Here is a 22,879-nt window from a genome sequence, read left to right as displayed (position 1 = left end):
CAGTGTCTAGAGCATAACATCTATATAGTGGCTGCTCAGAAATATTTGTTAAATGATCACATTGCTTCTGGTTTAGGACAAAATACACATATATGGTTGAAAAGTGAACAGCACAAACTTAGCACCCTCAAAAGTGGCATAATGGGGATATAGAAAGAAAATGTTTTCTTGATGACCTTATCGAACTTATAAAATAACCAATTCTGGAGCTGTCCTACCTTTGGACTCTTACTATACAGGGTCTGGCTGAAGTAATGCGTTCTCAAGTGTGGTTGGTAGGGTATGTGAATGTCTTGCATGAGATGGACAGCAATTGGAACATTTCACCTAAAATGTCATGTGGCGTGCTTGAGTGGGATATTGTTATGTTACAGAATTACATGCTTATGATTTTGTAATAAAAGGGCATTATTTGTGCCAGACCCTGCATTGGATGGTAAGTACTCTCCCCTACTTCCAGCTACTTTGAGTTGATTTTTCTGTTCTTTGCAGCATAGAAATATCATATTTTATACAGAGCCATTTTACTCCTAAATTACACTAAAATTAAAAATAGCATCCTATTGGGAGAAACCAAAGTAAAACTGATGATACTCATGTCCTTCCAATGTTACAAATTAAAATAAGTCTTTTAAAACAAATGTCTCTACATAGTAGGGGTGCTGAAAATGTGTGCGTCCTGTGATTTAGTAACCCCACCCTTAGGAATTTATCCTTGGAGGCTAATTCAAAATAAGACATAAATAAAATGATCCCCAAAGAACAACAACAACAAAGGGAGACATAAAGCCTTTCATACAGAGATGGTCAATGCTATATTATTTATAAACTAAAATGTAGGAAATAACTATGATAAGTGACTTCAAATTTTATTTTTCAGGTATAGTTTACTTACAATATTATTTTGTATTAGTTTCAAGAGTACGGTATAGTGGCTAGACAGTCATACTTTATAGAGGGTTTCCCCTGATATTTCCAGCACCCTACGTAGTTCTTACAGTATTATTGACTATATTCCCTATACTTTATTGTGTATCCCCATGACTATTTTGTAACTACCAATTAGGCACCTCTTAATCTCTTCACCTTTTTCACCCAGTCCCCAGCTCCCCCCCCCGCCCCTCTGGTAACTATCAGTCTTTTTCTGTCAATGAGTCTGTTTCAGTTTTATTTATTTTTAGATTCCACATATAAGTAAACCATGTGGTATTTGTCTGTCTGTGACTGACTTATTTTACTAAGCATAATACCTCCTAGGTCCATCCATGTTGTTGCAAATGGTAAGAGTCCATTCTTTTTTATGGCTGAGTAATATTCCCTTGTATATATGCACCGTAACTTTTTTATCTACTCATCTTTTGATGGACACTTGGGTTGAAAATTGTGTAGAAACTTTATAAAGCTCAATTAAATATAAAAAAAATATTGAAAGACAGTGGTTAACATACAATACAGTATACAGTATACCTGAATAATTTCATTGATCAATTTCACCCCAATAAATTCAGTAAAAAGTAAAAAAAAATATTGAAAGACAAAGTTGTATGTTATACAGGCAAAATAAATCTAGACGTAGAAGTCAGTATATTGTTATTCTTGATGGAAAGGTAATGACCTAGAAGAGAAACAAAGTGGGGGGGTTCTGGGATGTTCATGTTCCTTTTTTTTTTTTAAGATTTTATTTATTTTTTAGAGAGACAAGGAGGGAGAGAAGGAGAAAGAGAAGGAGAGAAACATTGATGGAGGGAGAGAGGGAGAGAAACATCATTCGGTTGCCTTTCACATGCCCCCAACTGGGGACCTGGCCTACAACCCAGGCATGTGTCCTGAGCGGGAACTGAACCAGTGACTTTTTGGTGTGCAGGTTGGTGCTCAGTCCATTGAGCCACACCAACCAGGGGCCCATCTTAAATTTTAAAAAGGAAAAGCCAGGGTAATTGACTTGTATTGAGTTTCCACTAACACTTAGTCATTGTGTTAGGTGCTTGTCTTAAAAATGGTTCTGTGTGTTTTAGGTAATACTCTACTCAACTCCTTCCAGTTTAATAGAAAAAACAGCCTCGTAAATCTGAGGTTCAAGCAGATTAAATAACTTGTCCAAGTTCACACAGCTATGGACTGGCAGAGCCAGAGTTTAAAATACGGAGATGGGTTTTTTTTGTTTTGTTGTTGTAATACATGTAAAAACTCTATTGAATATGTTCACTAACCACACAACATGTTAAAAGCTCTAGATTCTAGCTAGAACTTATGGAAAGAGTTAAATGGTTAAATTGTAGGGTGTGTGCTGGCTAATATCAGCAACACCAGGAGTCTAACTAAAGATGTGGGTTACTTTCTGGGCTACTGAGGTAATGAAACAATGTGATCTTGAGTACTTTTGAGAAGAGGCTAAAAGTTTGTGTTTATCTCTGTTGCATCTATGAACAATTTTGTCTTTGGTTTCCCAGTGAGGACCTCTTAGGAAAATGTGAAGGTGTTCAACCAGTACCTTGTACTAGAGCTCTGTGAAAATAGATAATAATCACTTCTCCCTAAAAGTGAAGTTGCAGAATGCCCTTATTGCTGCAGACACTCTCGATTGGTAATTTGGCAGGAGTTGTTTAGTGTAAATACTCCAGCAAGGGGTGCATTTTGAAAGTTCTGTCCTTATTAGGATTACTTGAACAACCAATCATAAGTTAAGGTCCTGATGAATTATTTTCTAGTTGAGGTAAATGATCCAGTGGCATCGTGGAGCTTTCATTACCTGGTCTACGATGACCAGAGTATGAATTCTTGATAGTGTGACTGTGGAAGAAAAAGCTGCTATTGTTAATCATAGCAATTCCCTTAACAACAACAACAAAAAGTTTTGAATTTTACTGCAAGGAAACTAAGGCCTTGGAGAGATTAAGTGATTTGACTAAGATCTCACAGTTAAATGGCAGAGGCAAACAAGATTCTAGGAGTCTTGAGATGATTCAGTAATCCTTTTCATTAATAAATTTAGTGAGTAGCCCTGGCTAGTGTAGCTCAGTGGTTTGAGCACTGACCTGTGAACCAAAGGGTCGCTGGTTCAATTCAGTCAGGGCACATTGCCTGGGTTTCAGGCCAGGCTCCTGATGGGGCAGGGGAGTGTGAGAGAAGCAACCACACATTAATGTTTCTCTCCCTCTCTCCCTTCCCCTCTGCCTAAAAATAAATAAAATCTTTAAAAATAAATGAATTTACTTAAAACTAAAAACCTTTCAAAGACTTGGTTTTATCCTTTACCTTGCTTCAACCTATAGACCCTAGATGAGACTGAATTTGTATGATTAAATTATATCATTCTATAATTATGAATATTTTTAGAATTAATAGGTATGATTATTTCTTTTATAAAAGCATTTTTTTCAGGTAATGTTTTCTGATTCTTATTTTAGAAAATTTGAAAAGAAAAAGTTATACATAATTACATATATATGTAATAAGTATGTATATTTACAGAAACATTTAGCAAAACACATACCACTCTTTAATGGAGCTAATGATGTACCTTTTATGTCCCACTATTTTCTCTCAAGATTATTATTATTATTTACTTTCTCACCTAGTAATTTATACATCTAAGTTTTCTAATTTCTTGTTTTATTGATTTTTTTTGCCCCCCCCCATAGATCTTGAGCCAGATGATTGTGCATCCATTTACATCTTTAATGTAGATCCACCTCCATCTACTTTAAACTCACCACTTTGCTTACCCCATCATGGATTACCGTCTCATCCTTCTGTTTTGTCACCATCGTTTCAGCTCCAAGGTCACAAAAACTATGAAGGAACTTGTGAGATTCCAGAATCTAAATACAGCCCATTAGGTGGTCCCAAACCCTTTGAGTGCCCAAGTATTCAGATCACATCAATCTCTCCTAACTGTCATCAAGAAATAGATGCTCCTGAAGATGCCCTACATATAAATGACCCAGAAAAGGAATATTTGGAAAGGCCTTCTAGAGATCATCTCTATCTTCCTCTTGAGCCATCTTACCGGGAGTCTTCCCTTAGTCCTAGTCCTGCCAGCAGCATCTCTTCTAGGAGCTGGTACTCAGATGCGTCATCTTGTGAATCTCTTTCACATATTTATGATGATGTGGATTCAGAATTGAATGAAGCTGCTGCCCGATTTACTCTTGGATCCCCTCTGACTTCTCCTGGTGGCTCCCCAGGGGGCTGTCCTGGAGAAGAGTCCTGGCATCAACAGTATGGACTGGGACACTCCTTGTCACCCAGGCAATCTCCTTGCCACTCTCCTAGATCTAGTGTCACTGATGAGAATTGGCTGAGTCCCAGACCAGCTTCAGGACCCTCATCAAGGCCTACTTCCCCCTGTGGGAAACGGCGGCACTCTAGTGCCGAGGTTTGTTATGCTGGATCCCTTTCACCCCATCACTCACCTGTTCCTTCTCCTGGCCACTCCCCAAGGGGAAGTGTAACAGAAGATACCTGGCTCAATGCTTCTGTCCAAAGTGGATCAGGGCTTGGTCCTGCCCTTCTTCCACCATTTCAGTACTATTTAGAGACTGATATCCCTCTGAAAACAAGGAAGACTTCTGAAGATCAAGCTACTGTACTACCAGGAAAATTAGAGCTCTGTTCAGATGATCAAGGGAGTTTATCACCATCTCGGGAGACTTCAATAGATGATGGCCTTGGATCTCAGTATCCTTTAAAGAAAGACTCATCTGGTGACCAGTTTCTTTCAGTTCCTTCACACTTTACCTGGAGCAAACCCAAGCCTGGCCACACCCCTATATTTCGGTGAGTTGATGAAATGGCTGCCTTGTCATTCATACTTACGGGTTATTGCTAGCATGTAAAACTACATTATCTATATGAAATGGTTTGAACATTTTTCCTCCTCTCTCTTTTTTAAATTTCTCCCAGACAAATAACTTTAAGTCTATATATTTTCCTTTGGGTCTTAAAAGTATCTTTAGGTAGGCTAAAGTTATAATTTTTAAAGTGTAGATAATGAATTGTAGATAATAACAAAGTACATTTAAGAATTTCCAGAAGGAATTTTTTTTTGTTTTTGTACTTACTGATTTTTAGAGAGAGGAAGGAAGAGAGAGAAAGAGAAATACTGATTTGTTGTCCTACTTAGTTATACATTCACTGGTTGATTCTTGCATGTGCCCTGACTGGGGATGGAACCCGCAACCTTGGAGTATTGGGACAATACTCTAACCAACTCAGGTACTTGGCCAGGGCTAGCAGGAATTTTCTTATCTAAAAAAGCTTTTGTAAATGATGAATTATAGTGTGAATTAAATTACTAATGTAACTAGCTGGGAATAATAGGCTTTTTATATTTTTAAGACCTCAAGATACAAATGAAATTTGCCTTTTCATATTTGTGGCAAGTGGCTTTTTTTTTTTTTTTACAAATTGTCTTTTTATAAGCTTGTAAATTTTTTTAGTGTGTAGAGGAAGTTTTAATTTTTATGTATTCAAATTTGTGTTTTCCTTTATGGCTTTTGGGTTTTGTGTTATATTTAAAGCCTTATCCCACTCTAAAGTAATTAAAAAATAATGAAAATCTAATGTTCACATTTTTTCTAATAAAGTTTCTAATATATTTTTATAATATATATATGTAACATGTATGGTATACATATTATAAATATTTATAGTAGTATATTATATTTATAAATTTTATATATATACACATATTTATATAGAATCTTGTAGCTAAGGGCTGAAGAACAGTGTAATGACTTCATTTTCCAAAGGGCTTATCAGTCATCACAGTTCCATTTATAGAATCTATGTAGTATAAAATTGATTAGAACAACTGAAATGGAACAACAATGAAAAATAAATAAATAAAATTGATTAGAAAAGACAACTTTACCATGTAGTAAATCACTACATAGAGTTGCATCTGTTTACTTTTTTACTTTTTGTTTATATTTTAAAAAAGGCTTTTTCATTAGTATGAATGTTTATTTATGGCTCCACATCTTTAGAAAATATAATGTAAAATTATAGTGTTGAAGATACCTTTGAGCCCATCTGCTTCTGAAAATTATCTTAATCTTTTTTAGGACTTCGCTTAAGTCTTCACAGGTGCAGAAAGTAGCTGAGAGTTGATGAAGTTGAGTTGTTTCAGACTAATACAAACTAATACCATTGAGCTACATAATGGCTAGTAAAGCTAGGATGAGGACATTGAAGGAATCGGTGAAATGATTCAGAAATTCACAGTAGGAATTCTAGCATTTTAGAAGGTATAAAAGACCTTAAAATGGTCTTTTTTTTTTCCTGCATTACTGAGAAGATAATGCTGTTTAATGAAAATCTTTCTAGCTTTGGGTTCATTAATATTTGACCTGTAGATACGTAAGTTGTTTCTTTTCTAATTTCATATGTTCAGTGTTAATATATCTAAGTGAACCTGTAGCCCTTTAAGCTCTTGAAATTATCTTACTGATCATTTGACATGTTTCTCTGAAATTGACATTTAGAGATGCTGCCGTGATAGGCCTAATATTTTTTAAGCTAAGTATTACTAAAATTAAATTTTTACCTCAAATTGCAATATATTGCTAACTATAAGCAATATTTCAGAGAGATAGGGTAAAGAGCAATGGGGGGGAGTGGGGAGAGCAACATGTACCGTAGACTGAGTTCTGTAGCCTCATACCAGGGAGGAAGACAGTTTCCTGAGACATAGGGAGGGGCCTTTGGGTCCTTGGAGAGATACTGGTATACATACACAGAGATCTGCATTTTTGCTTTAAGAAATCAAAATATTATTATTTTGATTATTTTTGTAATTATATACACATAGTTGAGAAGCAGTTGCAGTTTTACAAGTGTTAGAATTTGTCCTTTTTTAAAAATACAGAAAACCAAAAAAGTTGATAAAATTTATTTTATTCTTCAGGTTAAAGAATTACTTCTTGAGTACCTACCATATAGTGTTATAACTTACTAAGTGCATTTTTATTTTAGAATTTTTTGTTTTCAAGACCACAGGAAGAAGTGTTGGTGCTGGCAAAGAAGTGATTTGAATCACTGCTTGGCAATAATAGTATGGTGAAATGCATCTTTGTGTGTTTTGTTTATAGCACATCTTCGTTACCTCCGCTAGACTGGCCTTTACCTACTCATTTTGGACAATGTGAACTGAAAATAGAAGTGCAACCTAAAACTCATCATCGAGCCCATTATGAAACTGAAGGTAGCCGAGGAGCAGTAAAAGCATCTACTGGTGGACACCCTGTTGTGAAGGTATGAGAGTTTGGGGGCATGTTTTGAAGAAACTATGCATCTGTTAATGATGAAGTCTATCCAGTTAGGTACTACTGAGCCTGGAAAGAGAAAATTAAAGGCCAGAAAGCATCTATTGAGGTTTTGTGTCCTTGTTGATAAGGCAGCACTTCCACACTGAGTTTTTCTTTTTTCTTTTTTAATTTTTATTTTTATTTATTTATTTTATTTTAATCATCGTTCAAGTACAGTTTTCTCCCTTTTACTCCCAATCCAGCCCACCCACCCAACCCTCCCCACTTCACACTGAGTTTTTCTTGATAGGCTAAAAGATATTCTTGCCCTGGCTGCTGTGGCTATGTGGATTGAGTGATGGCCTGTGAACCAAAAGGTCGCTGGTTCAATTACTAGTTAGGGCACATGCCAGGCCCCCAACTGGGAGCATGCGAAAAGCAACTGATCAGTGTATCTCTTGCACTTTGATGTTTCTCTCCCTCTTTCTTCCTCCCTTCCCCTCTCTAAAAAGTAAATAAATAAAATCTTTAAGAAAAAGGTATTTCTGGAGGTAAAAGGCAGAAAACTGTACTTGAACAGCAATTAAAATAAAAAATAAAAAAAAAATATTTTTTCTGGACTGACTCTCCAGCTGGGGAAAAAAGATTATAATGATCAAATAGTTGTTTTTCTTATTTTAAAAAAAATAGATGTTTATAAATATAATGCATGCTCATTTAAAATCCATATAATACAGAAAATAGAATAAAGCAATATATTACTCATAAGTATGTTTATAAATAGAATACATACCAGGTAATACAGAAAAGTAGAAATAATAAAACAATAAATTACCAAAAATCTAAAATACTCTGAAACAAGCAATAGTTAAAATTTGATTAACATTCTAAATAATTTTCTGATCTTGTTGTTCTAGATCTTGATATGTAGAATATATAAAGAACCCTCAAAACAACATTTTATATATTATATATATGGGGGAATATATAAAGAACTCTCAACGTTAGAAAGCAATTAAGATAGAAAATGGCAAAAGACACGAATAAACATTTTACTAGGGAGGAGAAAGATGATCAGTTAAGCATGTGAAAAGATTGTTTACATTATTAGCCATTAGAAAAATGCAAGCCCTAGCTGGTAAGGCTCACTGAATTGGGCGCCAGCCTGCAAACCAAAGGTCGCTGGTTTGATTCCCTGTCAGGGCACATGCCTTGGTTGTGGGCCAGGCCCCCATTTGGGGGTGTGTGAGAGGCAACTGATCGATGTGTCTCTCCTTCTCTTTCTTTCTCATTTCCCCTCTCTCTGAGAAATAAATAAATCAAATCTTTTTTAAAAATTTAAAAAATGCAAATTAAAACCACAGTGAGATGTCACTACATGCTTACTAAAACAGTTAACATAAAATGGAGTGATAGTACTAATTACTGACAAGGATGCCAAGAAAGTGGATCCCTCATAAACTGCTCTTGGGAATGTAAAGTGGCATAGCCATTTTGGAAGATAGTGTGTCAGGTTCTTAAAAAAACTGTTCTGAAAGTGGCCAACCTGTATAGATGGAGACTAGACGAGCAGTTGCCAGGGAACAGGGGTAGGTTGAAGGTTGAGAATATAAAGGGGTAGCACAAGAACATTCTTTTGTGGTGGTGGAAAAATTCTGTACCTTGACTGATAACGGTGGTTACTTGAATCTGCACATGGGAAAAATTGCATAAAACTGTACATATACTTTATTGTACAGTGATAAGTGTTATTAAGGCATAATATTTGAGTCTTATCCCCAAAATTACTGAAATTTTAAAAATAGGGATTGTGATTTATTTTTATTTTTAGACTTTGTATTTTATTGTACACTAAGATCCAGTTCCAGATGATGGTTTTTTAATAGGATACTGTTACGTGCACATTTTTCATTTAAAGAGATTTATATTAGATTTAATTTTGTATTTTTAGTATCTCTACAATGTGTTGTCATGTTTCTAATATATTCAGATCTCCTCCCCCCACCAAGTCATTTAGCAGAACTGATAATAGAACTTCTTATTGAAGTTGCTCTGGTCTGTCCTATAGTGTCCTTCAGTCTTTAACCCTCCAGCTTTAGTTAAATTAAGCAGGCACAGACTTTTGCTATGGAAACAATACATAAACACAACTTGGCTCGCTTACTTCTGTGAAGCAGAGGGTGGTGTGAAGAGAAGTGTACTGATACTAGATGTTTTTAGAGAGTAGTGTTAACAGTAGCAATAATTTGTTTATTGCCTGCAACATAATGCTTCTCTAAAAATGGGATGGGATGCAGTGGCTGGTACCAGTCCATGACCTGTTAGGAACCAGGCTGCACAGCAGCAGTTCATTTTATTCATTAGACTCCACATAGGAGTGAAATCATATGGTACTTGTCTTTCTCTGACTGGCTTATTTCACTTAGCATGATGCTTCCCAGGTCCATCCATGCTGTTGCAAAGGGTAAGATTTCCTTTTTTTGTTTTAAAGTCCAAGTAACAGCTTTTTAATCCACTCATCTAATGATGGACGCTTGGGCTGCTTCTAAATCTCGGCTATTGTAAATAATGCTGCAATTATTTACAATAGGGGTGCATATATTCCTTCAAATTAGTGTTTAGGGTTTTTTTTTTTTTTTTTTTCAGATAAATTCCTAGAAGTAGAATCACTGGGTCATAAGGCAGTTCCATTTTAATTTGTTGAGGTAACTCCATACTGCTTTCCACAGTGGGTGCACCAATCTGCATTCCCACCAACAGTGCACAAGGATTCCCTTTTCATCACATCTTCTCCGACACTTGCTGTCTGTTCATTATACTGGAACTTTCACAGTGCGTACTCATCATGTCAAAACAAGAAGACGAAAGTAAATTTCAAATGTCATTCTTTCAAGACACAATAGACTGTGCATTATTTTATCTAATTAGATAGCAAAGCATCATGTTTGTTATGCAGTAATGCTGTGACTGGGCTGAAAGAATGTACATATTATATAGCCTCACGTTTTCACCTAGATGTCTCACTGCTAACTTGAATATAGCATGACTAACATTGAAAACATTACCCTTTCTCCCTCCCAAGCCTAAATCAGCGACTTTTCCTTTTTTTCTTTAAATTTGCTAGTGATACCACCATTTTTCTGGATATTGAAGCTCAGAACTTCTAACTTCTCTGTTTTTGTCTTTATTTTATGTGTAGTCAGTTACAAAGATCTCTAGGATCTCATAGGAAAGATTTATTGCATTCACCTTTTTCCATTCCTATTTTCTATTTGTGTTCTTACTTCCATCCTAGTTTAAACTTCGAGTTTGCATGATTTTAGTGCTTCAGCTTCTTAGTTGGTTTCCATAATTCTATCTTTTCTCTCCTTAGAATTTTAATTGCTTTTTATCATCTATTTTCATACATCTTATATTACGTATAAAAATGCCTGCCTTTTTAGTGTCTTAACTAATTTCTTTTTCTTTTAAAAAAGATTTTATTTACTTACATAGAGAGAGGAAGGGATGGAGAAATGGAGAGAAACATCAGTGTGTGGTTTCCTCTCATGCACCCCCCACCAGGGACTTGGCCTGCAACCCAGGCGTGTACCCCAACCAGGAACCGAACTGGTGACCCTTTGGTTTGCAGACCAGCACTCAATCCACTGAGCCACACCAGCCAGGACTTCACTAACTTCTTTTTTTTTTTTTTTTTTAAGATTTTATTTATTTATTTATTTATTTTTATTTTTAGAGAGGGAAGGGAGGGAGAAAGAGAGAGAGAGAGAGAAACATCAATGTGCGGTTGCTGGGGGCTGTGGCCTGCAACCCAGGCATGTGCCCTGACTGGGAATCAAACCTGCGATGCTTTGGTTCGCAGCCCGGGCTCAATCCACTGACCTACGCCAGCCAGGTCACTAACTTCTTAAAGTTTACTACATACCACTTTGTTCTTTATTATGAGCCACCTGTATAATACTGGCTGAAGCAATAACATTCAGTGTGGGTTATTTCCATAATAGATCCTCAATAAAAAGAGGGAAGGGGTGGAGTGGTGACCAAGAGAACATTTTTGCCTTTTTGGAACTTGCATGGTACTGTGGAAGACAGATAATATATAATACACTTTTTTTAGTGATCAGTACTAAATAGTAAAACAGGATAAGAGGACAGAGATACAGTATTTTAGACAGGGTGGAGTTCTCTGAGGAGCTGACCTTTGAGTGTAGAGCTGAAGGAGTAAGGTGATGTGAGGAAAAGAGGGAAGAATATTCCAGAGGAATAAAATATTAAGTGTGAAGGCCCTGAGGTTAGGAATGAGCTTGGATGGTTCATGCAATAAGGCCAGGATGGCCAGAACAGAGTGTGTAAGCAATAGGGTAGGATAAGGTAAGGCAACAAGTTAGCCAGGTCCTAGATCACATAGGTCTTGTAAATCATTACAGGGCATTTGAATTTAGTTCTGAGTGTGGAAAGAAGCCATTAGATAGTTCTGAACAGGGGATTGAAATTTTTTGGTTAATACTTTGAGTTTATTCTGACTCATGGACAGAGAATAGGCTGTAGGGAAGCAAAAGTGAAAACAGGGAGAGCCGTTATAAGGCTATTGCAATGGTCCAGGCTTTAATTGCTTCTCTATAAATGTTACAGGACTAAAAACCATCCTGGGTAAATTATATTATCTGATAATAGGCAAAAGTCTTCATGTCCTTTCCTGGGTAGAGGAGGATACATCAATAAATTATGATGTTGCTTGGTTACAAAATCCACTATGAAGCCAGGGTTGGGCCAGCAGGGAAGGAATAAAGCATTCACCTGAAGAACCACATAGAATTAAAATCCTTATACACACTTGAAACCCTTATTGATTCTATGCTTAGAATCATGAATGCATACTAATGGCTAACATTTATTTATTACTAACTACATGCCAGACACTGTAGTAGGCACTCTATATTTGATATCACATGTCAGGATACTTTATAAACCATAGCACAACAAACAGAAGAGAAAAATTTTTTGGCAGGGAAAGAAATTTTTTTAAAGGGAGCTCATAAATCTCAGGCTTGGAAGCTACATGGCGTGGAACTCTGTCTAGCCACCCTACCTAGTACTGGTATAGTGAAATCATCACTGGCACGGTGATTCATGACCACAGCTTCTACTGACGGTTCTTGGGGCTGGGCAGCAGAAACTCCATCAGCACTGCCTTGAAGAGCTGGATACCTCCTCCACTATGCTTACTGAAAAATGGATTTATTTTAATAAACCCATATTATTCCATAGTTCCCTTGCTTTTTAAATATATTAATACATTAATGTATTAAAACAGCCACAGAGAAAAATCTTTTTCTTGGATACATTTGGGGCCAAGAGTAGGAGTGGGGAGAGATCTCTACGAAGCTTCTAAGACCTCCACTAAGAGCCAGGAAACTACCATCTCAAAACAGAGGAATCCAACCAAAACTGCAATAAAGCCGCCTCAAAAAAGACTATGGCCTGATGAAGTAGCATGCCTTCTTCTGGAGGAGAAGGTTTTCTACTTCAGTCTTTAGAGTTCTTTTATACAAAATGTCTTGTATGTGTTAAACAATATAGCCACACAAACGAAAGTGTCACCCACAATAAAAAGAAAACAATAGAAGCAGATGCAGGGTCTAACTATATCTATTTGGAGTTATGAGAAAGATAATTTAATGTAACAATGATAAAGTGCTAAATCATCTGGTAGAAAAGGTGGGCTACGTATGTGAAGAGATGGAGGAATTTTAACATAGACATGGAAATTTGTTTTAAATTGAAAGGATAATGATAAGTACAAAGATACAAGAAGAGAAAACTACAGACCAATATCCCTAATGAATATAAACAGAAAAATTCTCAACAAATACTAGGAAACTAAATCCAATCCAACAGCATGTTATAAAAGGATTATGTAAATGACCAAGTAAGATTTACCCCAGAAATGAAAAAGGTGATTCAACATATTCAAATCAAATGATGTAATATATCTTATTAATGGAATGAAGGAATAAAAATGACATGATCATCTCAGTTGACACAGGAAAGGCTTTTACAAATTTAATGGTCTTTCATTAAAAAATCAAAAACAAAAAACCCCAACAAATTAAAGGAAAGGGAAATTCCCTAACATGATTAAGGTTATTTATGAAAAGCTCACAGCCAACATCATACTTACATTGGAAGACTGAAAGCTTTACCCTTAAGTCCTTAAGTTCAAGAACAAGACAAGGTTGCCCAGTTTTACCACTGCTATTCAGCTTTTGTGCTAGGAGTTCTAGCCAGAGCTATTAGGCAATAAAAATAAATAAAAGGCATCCAGATTGGAAAGGAAGAGGTAAAACTATCTCTATTCACAGATGACATATTTTTGTACATAGAAAATTCCAAATAATCCAGAAGAAAGCAACTAAAGCTAATAAATCAGTTCAGCAAAATTTTAGGGTTTTGAAGATCTACACATACTTAGCAGTTGTTTTTCTAGATACCAGTGACGAACAACTTGAAGAAATTAAGAAAGCAGTTTTGCCCTGGCTGTTGTGGCTCAGTGGAGTGCCAGCCTGTGAACTGAAAGATCTCAGATTTGATTCTCTGTCAGGGCACATGCCTGGGTTGTGTGCCAGGTCCCCAGTTGGGAGTTGTAAGAGGCAACCTATTTATGTTTCTCTTGCACATTGGTGTTTCTCTCCTTGTTTCTCTCTCCCTCCCCCTCTCTCTGGAAATGAATAAATAAGATCTTTTTAAAAACAAAGCAATAGCATTTAAAATAAACAATTAGGAATAAGTTTAACCAAGGAGGTGTAAGACTTGTATGCTGAGAACTATAAATATTGCTGAAAGAAATAAAAATAAGTGGAAATAAATACAAATAACCTAAATATACATAAAAATAAATATGCATTCCATGTTCAAATATACGAAGATATAATATTGATAAAGTATCAATAATCTTCAAAGTAACCTATAGATTCAATGCAATACCTATCAAAATTCTGACATCTTTCTTGCAGAATGGAAAAACATATCCTCACATTCACATGGAATTGCAGAGGGCCTGGAATAACCAAAACAATCCTGAAAAAGAATAAGTTGGAGGACTCACTGATCCTGACTTGTAACTTACTACAAAGCTACAGTATTTAAAACAGTATGGTACTCTCATAAAGACAGAGCAGTGGAATAGGATAAAAGCCTAGAAATAAGCCTTCATGTATAATATATGGTCAGTTCATTTTTGTCAGGGTACCAAGACCAGTCAATAGTTCAAGGACAGTCTTTTTAACAAATGGTACTGGGAAAATTGGATACCCACATGCAAAATAATGTCATTGACCTTTACCTCACATATTTATATAAAACTTAACTCAAAATGGATCAAAGAGCTAAAACTATAAAACTCTTAGAAGAAAATTTTCTTGACATTGGATTTGGTTTGACACCAAAAGTACAGGCAACAAAAGAAAAAAGTAGACATATTAGATTCCATCAAAATTTAAAATTTTGTGCCTCAAAGGACTACCAAGAAAGTGAAAAGACAACCTATAGAATGGGAGATAATATTTTCAAATCACCTATCAATAAGGGATTAATGTTCAGTATGTATAAAGAACCCCTACAACTCAGCAACATCAAAACAAATCATATACATACATACTCATGTATACTCCCAAGGAATGTTGATTTTTCGTTTGTTTGTTTTAGCAAATACTTTACTTGGAGTCAATCTTCAAAACCTAACATGTGGTTGGTGGCAGCTCATAATCTCATTTTAGTTGTTTTTGCCTTAGTCTGCTTGGGATCTATCTTGTTCATAAATGGTTTACAAGGTAAGCCAAAGGATTGATTAGAGTTTATATCTATAATTGGAGCTCCCATCTCTGGTTGTCTCCTTTCTGGGATTTCTGTTTTACTTTCCAGAAGATATAAACCGTTTTTTTGTTTTGTTTTGTTTTGTTTTTTAACTCCCAGACTCTGTTCTCAGTTCTTTAAACCCTTCAGGCTGTAGATTTTCTGTGGGAGTTTCAGCCACTGTGTAAGTTATAGATTGTGGCTTTCTCTCATTCAAAGCCTTAAAAACAGGAAACACACCTATTGTTATTCTTTCCTTACATGTGCCAATTTGCTTCTAGTATCTGCTTACTTTGGTTGCTCTCCATGCTTTTAAGTCATTCTTTATATTTGTTTCAGTTTACAGTTATCTACAGAACGGTGGTTTAAAGAGGTGCTACTCAACTATCAGACTGGACATGGGAATCTCCCTGAGTTCTATTTTCTAAGTTCTGTACTTCTTCAGGCTCTTTTTTTCAATTGTCTCCTTTTTGTGGTCACTATTTTTATCTCTAGTACCTCCTGGTCATCCCCATTATCAATCCTGTAGAGTCATCTTGACCTCAGCAACAGTGAAGGGTACCAAAAAAAGTCAAGTAGCCCAGCTTATTAAGTCTGTTGAAATTCTAAGTTAGTAACATGGAACAGGATTTTTTAGACTACTAAAAATGTCTGTGATTTTTCACTAAAAGTAGAAAATCTAAAAGTGTTTGTGATTTTAATAGCCTATTGGAGGACCTTCCCACACACCTAAGTTTTTAGGTCTGGTCCCGATGGTCAGGGTCTCCTGGATTACAGAATCAGCATTTCTTCTGTGTTCTCCACAGTACTTAAAAAAGACTTTGCAAAATTTTTGTTGATCTAGATATTTGTCATCGTCAGTGATGTATCTGATAAGAGGTTAATACCCAAAATTGATAAAGAACTTACACAACTCAACACACACAAAAAATCTCATTAAAAAAATGAGAAAAGAACCTGAATAGACCCTTCTCCAAAGAGTACTTACAGATGGCCAATAGACATAAAAGATGCTCACTGTCACTATTTATCAGAGAAATGCAAAGTAAAACCACAATGAGAGATCACCTCACACCTGTCAGAATGACTATCATCAATAAATCAACAAACAAATGTTGGAGAGGGTGTGGAGAAAATAGAACTGTTGTGCACTGTTGGTGGAAATGTATATTGGTGCAGCCACTGTGGAAAGCAGTATGGAGTTACCTCAGTAAATTAAAAATGGAACTGCCTTATAATCCAATGATTCTACTGCTGGGAATGTATCTGAAGAAACTGAAAACACTATTTCAAAAGAATATGTGCACCCCTGTTCATTGCAGCATTATTTATAATAGCCAAGATTTGGAAGCAGCCCAAGTGACCATCAATAGGTGGGTGGATAAAAAAGCTGTGGTGCATTTACACAATGAAATACTACTCGGCCATAATAAAGAAGGAAATCTTACCCATTATGACAGCATGGATGGACCTAGAGAGTAAAATATAACAAAAAACTCCTCATCCCTTGTAGTATTTCAGAATTTTATAATTCTTAAACTACTTCCAAAATTTAGACGGTTGTTCACTTACTGTTGTCTTATTTTATTTTATTTTTTATTTTGAGAGTATGTTTATTAAAGCTGGGGACAGTGAGACAAGGAGGAGCTTAGGATAGAAGAAGCAACAGAAGAGAACCTAGGTGGGCCTGCTTTTGGTTCACTGGAAGGTCAGAGAAAAGAGGCCCTTGAAGACAAGTTCAGTGGGTTAGTCCAGGATGAGTCGCTGCTGCCCATTGCTTGCCTGGTTGCAAGTCTTGTGGGAAACCTTAGTGTTTAGGAGATACATACCTGAGAAGGAAGAAAGATGTGGGCATGCTCTTGGGAAAGAGAATGTGCCCACTTACTTTTTTAACTTATCTTTTTTGAAATAACATTTTATATATTAATAATATGTGATATAGATCTAAAGATTTACTGTTGTAAGGTTATTGTAAAATATATGGATAATGAATTTGTTTTCTGTGTTTTTTCTTCCTGATTAGCTGCTGGGATACAGTGAAAAGCCGATAAATCTACAGATGTTTATTGGAACAGCAGATGATCGATATTTACGACCTCATGCATTTTACCAGGTGCATCGAATTACTGGGAAGACAGTTGCTACTGCAAGCCAAGAGATAATAATTGCTAGTACAAAGGTTCTGGAAATTCCACTTCTTCCTGAAAACAATATGTCAGCCAGGTATTTTGAAACATACCCACAAATGAACAGTTTTTTCCCCCTAAAATAACTTTTGGAAAAAACATGCATTTCTTGTTATAGTATAGAAATGAAATATTTGTTGTTTTAAATTAACTGAATACCATTATTTAAATAACCATAGTACATTTGCTAAGGTTGGTAGCATATTTCCAGAAAGAAAATTCAATTCAGCAAAAGTTTATGAACCCATGTAGCACTAGTCAAACAGTATGCTAGGTGACAGGAAAATATTTGGACTTTTTTCAGGTAGCTCATAATCTAATAGGGTAAACAGTGAATAAACAATTGCAGTATAATTATGACTGTTATGTTTCTTGGAAAACTTTGACTCTACCTCTAGGCAGCCAACTTCCAAATGAGTATACAGTAGAGTTTTGCTCATGAATATTAGTTATGATTATATAGAGTTGCCTGTTAAAGAAATACAGTGACTTAAATAGTTAGAGGTTTAGTTTTGCATCCCATGATAAAAATACACACATAAGCATGTTAGGGCTAGCACAGTGGCTTCATAAGTCATTGAGTTTCTAAGGTCCTTCTGTTTTTTCTTCCCTGCAATTTTTAGTATATGGTTTCCATTCCCAAAATTGCCCCATGATTTAAAATGGCTGCTGGTGCTCTAGTCATCCCAATCCCAATCCCAGAAGAAATAAGGAAGAAGCAGTAGGATGAAGGTTAAAAGAGAACTTCCATCTGTGCCAGGCCTCTTTAAAGAGCTTGTCCTAGAAACCTATCCAACACATCTCATTGACCATCTTTGTATGTAAGGAAAACTGGGGTAATTTTTTTTTTACCTGAATACTTTGCCACCTTTAACAGTATAAGGGCCTATTATTAAGGAAAAATAGAAGAAAGGATATTCAATAGGCAATTATTAATCTTTCACTTACCAGGTACATGAAACTTACAGTGAAGTTTGTTACAGAAGTTATTTCAAACTATAATATAGACCTTTCTTAAAATGGTAGTAACATCTATCCTTAGCTGTTGCAAAAACAGTCAGGTATTAGTCTCCAGCTCTTCTCTTTTAAATTATATTTAAGTAACTTTTTAGGTAAACTGAATATACCACCGAGAGCATAGTAATTTATAATTCTTCCAAAATAAGAATTACCTCAAGAAATCACTTACCCTCTTACCTAGTTATTACCAGAGAAGGCACATTAATATGAAATTAAATAAAATCTTACTTTGCCTGCCTTGTTCAAGTGGGCAGTACCTGAGAGCCCAGCCTAGTGAGCCATTACACAGGGACTGTAACAGTTTTTTCATGGCAAATGCATAGAGCTAGTTGACGATCTGTACTCTTAAATTTTTCGTGTTCTGTGATTTAGGAAGAACTTTGGAGTCTCAACCAATACTTGTTCAGGCACTTGAGCAAAACTCTTAAGGAAGATATTGGCTCTTCCTCCAAATGTCCTATTTAACCCATTTTCAAATAAGGTGAGGTGGCTAGCCTCTGAATGAGAATGCAGGCCAGCTTCTCTTTTACTCTAGAATCTTACTTTTTTCATTTAGCATTAAAGCATATGAATATACAATTAGCTACAGAACTCATAAAATTCGTCTCTGGAAGATATGATACCCCTCAGGCCATGTTTACATTTATCCTTCTGGATATCCAAAGTACTAGACTTGAATCAAGTTAAATAGAAAATCACAAGAAGCATATTATGCCGCTTTACTTTGCTTGAAGGACAGTATAAGAAATAGCCATATAAATACTTTTTCATAATCTGAAAAAAACACTCTTTTTTAGGTTGGTCATTATACACACACAGAGAATCAAGTTAAAGGAAGAAAGTTAGTATTTTCTGATAACATGGTAGATTTTGTTTTACCAGACAAGGAGAAACCTGTAAAAACTTTATAACATTTAGTTTTTGCTTTGACTTCCAGGAAGTTCATAATTAAGTCAGTTACAGTAATTCATATAACCCTGGATTTGGGATATATTTATTTCCTGTTCCTTATATTTAAAATTGTTTCTGTTTGGGGGTTGTTTTTTTTTTTTTTTGGCCTTATTTGTAATTATATTGTAAAAAGCCTTATCCTTCCTAAAAGTAGTATATAAATAAGTTAAAGAAAATAGAGTACTTGAGTTTCTAATACAGATTCTCAAGAAATTGGGAAAGCTTCATACACCAAATTGTGTGAAAAAAATTAGAAGAGTGGGATTTGAACATACCTGCCTCCTCCTTTTTCTATCTATTAGCACATGGAACAGAGGTGGTAGTCATGATTCATGTCCCTTTTCCAACAGAACTGGCATATACTGCCTGGTTGGATGACACCATAAAGAAAAAAGCTGCAGAAATACAGTTGTTATTAATAACAAGCGACTAGCCCCCTTACCCTACCCTGTCAGACACATACTTGAAACTTCTCAGGCCATTTTATCCACTCTGCACTGTTAGATGGGAAATGAGTTCTGTGGAAACCAAAGTTTATAGCAACATTGTGTGTTTCCAAGAAAGGGTTCAGCAAGGAGCATCTAGAAAGTTATCAAACCTAAAAAACCTTTTCCGTGTGTGTTAGATAACAGGGCAGCTAATGCTAAATGAGCCTGCTATATCCAAGAACTAAATACTAAATACTATAAGCTACAGTAATTGAATGTAATATAGTTTTATATAGGGATAAAATTTTGTGAATGATAGATAAGACCATTCATTGTTAAAAATAATTTATGCATAAGTGAATTATAGGTGTATATTAAATGGCTCTACTGTTCTCTAAAAGCAGTAAGTGGAAAAAGTGGTAGGTATTCCGCTTGTTTTGTCTACTATCCCTCAGGCTTGGTTATTTCAATCCTAATCTCTCTTGGATGGTGGGTAGCTCAGTTGGTTGGAGTGTTGCCCCATACACCAGCAAGGTTGCAGATTCTGTCCTGGCTGCTGTGGCTCAGTGGGTTGAGCATTGTTCTGCAAATGGAAGGGTTGCTTGTTGATTTCTAGTCAAGTCACATTCCTGGGTTGCAGACCAGGTCCCCAGTTGGGGGTGTGCGAGAGACAACCCATAGATCTCTCTTCCCCACCCCTTCTTACTCTCCCCCTCCCCCCTCCCTCTCTCACACACACACACATCTATAAACATATCTTTGGGTGAAGATTAAAAGAAAAAAATAAATAAAACCAGTACACTAACCCATAAGCCATAGAGCTCACCACCCTACAAGGTACTTTAAATATTGGATGCCAGTATTCATTGCCTCACCCTACTCATAATTCTTTCCTGTTTTGTTTTGTTTTTTTTTTAATATTACCTGCCCAAAAATTCCCTTCCTGTTTTAAAACTAGATGAATATGGATGTGGCAGTGTTACATTCTGATCTAAAATATAGTGTTGTAAACAGACCTTAATAGTTATTTTCATTCCAATATATGTGGTTTTTTGTTGCTATGTTTTTGTCTTTGTTTGGCATTTTTGCCTTTATATTGAATTTATTGGAGTGACACTGGTTAACAGAATTCTTTAGGTTTTAGGTGCACAGTTGTACAACACGTCATCTGTACATGGTATTGTGTGTTCACTACTCTGACTCAACTATGTTTTGCATTTGTTAAGCAGATTTTAAATTGTCATTTCTGATTCTCTTATTTCAGATCTTCTTTTTTTAAGTACATTTGATTGATTATACTATTACAGTTGTCCCTTTTTTTTTTTCCTAACCTTAATCCCCCTCTGCCCTGCACTGCCCCTCCCACTAGCATTCCCCTCACCCCTTTGTTCATGTCCATGGGTCGTACATGTAAATTCTTTCACTTCTCCATTTCCCATACTATCCTTAACCTCCCCCTGTTTATTTTGTTCCTACCATTTCTGCTTCTTATTCCCTGTACCTTTTCCCCCAATCTCTTCCCTCCCCTGCCTGGTTGATAATCCCCCATGTGATCTCCATTGCTGTGATTCTTTTCCTGTTCTAGTTGTTTGCTTAGTTTGTTTTTGTTTTGTAGGTTCAGTTGTTGATAGTTATAAGTTTGTTGTCATTTTACAGTTCATAGTTTTGATCTTCTTTTTCTTAGATCAGTCCCTTTAACATTTCATATAATAAGGGCTTGGTGATGATGAACTCCTTTAACTTGATCTTATCTGGGAAGCATTTTATCTGCCCTTCCATTCTAAATGATACCTTTGCTGGATAAAGTAATTTTAGATGTAGGTCCTTGCCTTTCGTGACTTTGAATACTTCTTTCCAGCCCCTTCTTGCCTGCAAGGTTTCTTTTAAGAAATCAGCTGACAGTCTGATGGGAACTCCTTTGTAGGTAACTGTCTTCTTTTCTCTTGCTGCTTTTAAGATTTTCTCCTTCTCTTTAATCTTGGGTAATGTAATTATGATGTGCCTTGGTGTGTGCTTCCTTGGGTCCAACTTTTTTGGGACTCTCTGAGCTTCTTGGACTTCCTGGAAGTCAGTTTTCTTTGCCAGATAGGGAAAGTTCTCCATCATTATGTTTTTAAATAAGTTTTCAATTTCTTGCTCTTCCTCTTCTCCTTCTGGCACCCCTGTGATTCAGATGTTGGAACATTTAAAGTTGTCCTGGAAGTTCCTAAGCCTCTCTTCATTTTTTTGAATTCTTGTTTCTTCATTCTGTTCCTGTTGAATGTTTATTTCTTCCTTCTGTTCCAAATCGTTGATTTGAATCCTGGTTCCATTCCCTTCACTGTTGGTACCCTGTATATTTTTCATTACCCTTTGCATAGCCTGCATTTTTTCCTGTTGTTTTGTATCCACATTCAATAATTTCTATGAACATCCTGATTACCAGTGTTTTGAACTCAGCATCTGATAGATTGGCTATCTCCTCATTTGTTAGTTCTTTTTCTGGAGTTTTGATCTGTTCTTTCATTTGGGCCATAGTTTTTTTGTCTTAGGGTGCCTGTTACATTTTAAGGGGGGGAGCGAGCATTAGGTATTCCCCACGTGGCTGCGTTGTGGCGCTATATGGGTCAGAGAGGGAGCAATGCCAATTGCTCAGCTCTTGCCCCACTTTCAGTCACTTCCCCTGGTACCCACAATCAAATTGGGCCCTTGTGGTGCTGATTCCTGGGTGGATGGGCTTTTGTGTACCTTCTAGGATCCTGTGGGTCTCTCCAACGAACTCTCCTGTTAAGGTGGGGGTTTTTCTTACAGCCACAACCCTCACAGGTTTTTACAGCCAGAAGTTTTGAGACTTTTATTTCCCCATGCTGGAACCCTGGGTTGCATGGTCTGTCTCATTCCCAGTTGTTCCTACGGGTTCATCCGCACGTGAGTGTGGAACCTCCTGGTCCTCCAGCTGTCTTCTCTTCTGTTAGTTCCACTTCCTTGCTGCACATCCTCTCCGCCCTGGCTACCTTCTCTGCCCTTCCTACCAGTCTGGATGAATGTTTCTTCTTTAACCCCTTGGTTGTTGGACTTATGTAGTTCATTTCCTGGCAGGTCTAGTTTTGTTTTTTGTTGTTGTTGTTGTTGTTGTTGTTGTTATCCTTCTTTTGGTTGTGTGAGGTAACAAAGTGTATCTACCTCCACCTCCACCTTGATCCCCAAATCTTCT

The 22,879-nt window shown here is 36.3% G+C and overlaps 1 protein-coding gene across 5 annotated transcripts in view; it reads left to right on the top strand.

Annotated features, from left to right (window-relative positions):
• Window positions 1–22,879, top strand: part of NFATC3 (nuclear factor of activated T cells 3) — a 102,170-nt gene that overhangs the window by 32,365 nt on the left and 46,926 nt on the right. For all 5 annotated transcript variants that reach the window (XM_045818891.1, XM_045818893.1, XM_045818894.1 and 2 more), the window contains exons 2-4: window positions 3,642–4,779; window positions 7,095–7,257; window positions 17,125–17,324. In XM_045818891.1, the coding sequence (XP_045674847.1) occupies window positions 3,642–4,779; window positions 7,095–7,257; window positions 17,125–17,324 (1,501 nt within the window). The remainder of the gene's footprint in view (window positions 1–3,641; window positions 4,780–7,094; window positions 7,258–17,124; window positions 17,325–22,879) is intronic.

This window comes from Phyllostomus hastatus, unplaced genomic scaffold (assembly GCF_019186645.2).
Source record: "Phyllostomus hastatus isolate PE091 unplaced genomic scaffold, TTU_PhHast_1.1 phas_scaffold_345, whole genome shotgun sequence".
Classification (NCBI taxonomy): Eukaryota; Metazoa; Chordata; class Mammalia; order Chiroptera; family Phyllostomidae; genus Phyllostomus; species Phyllostomus hastatus.
This window is presented reverse-complemented; position numbering and strand designations above follow the sequence as displayed.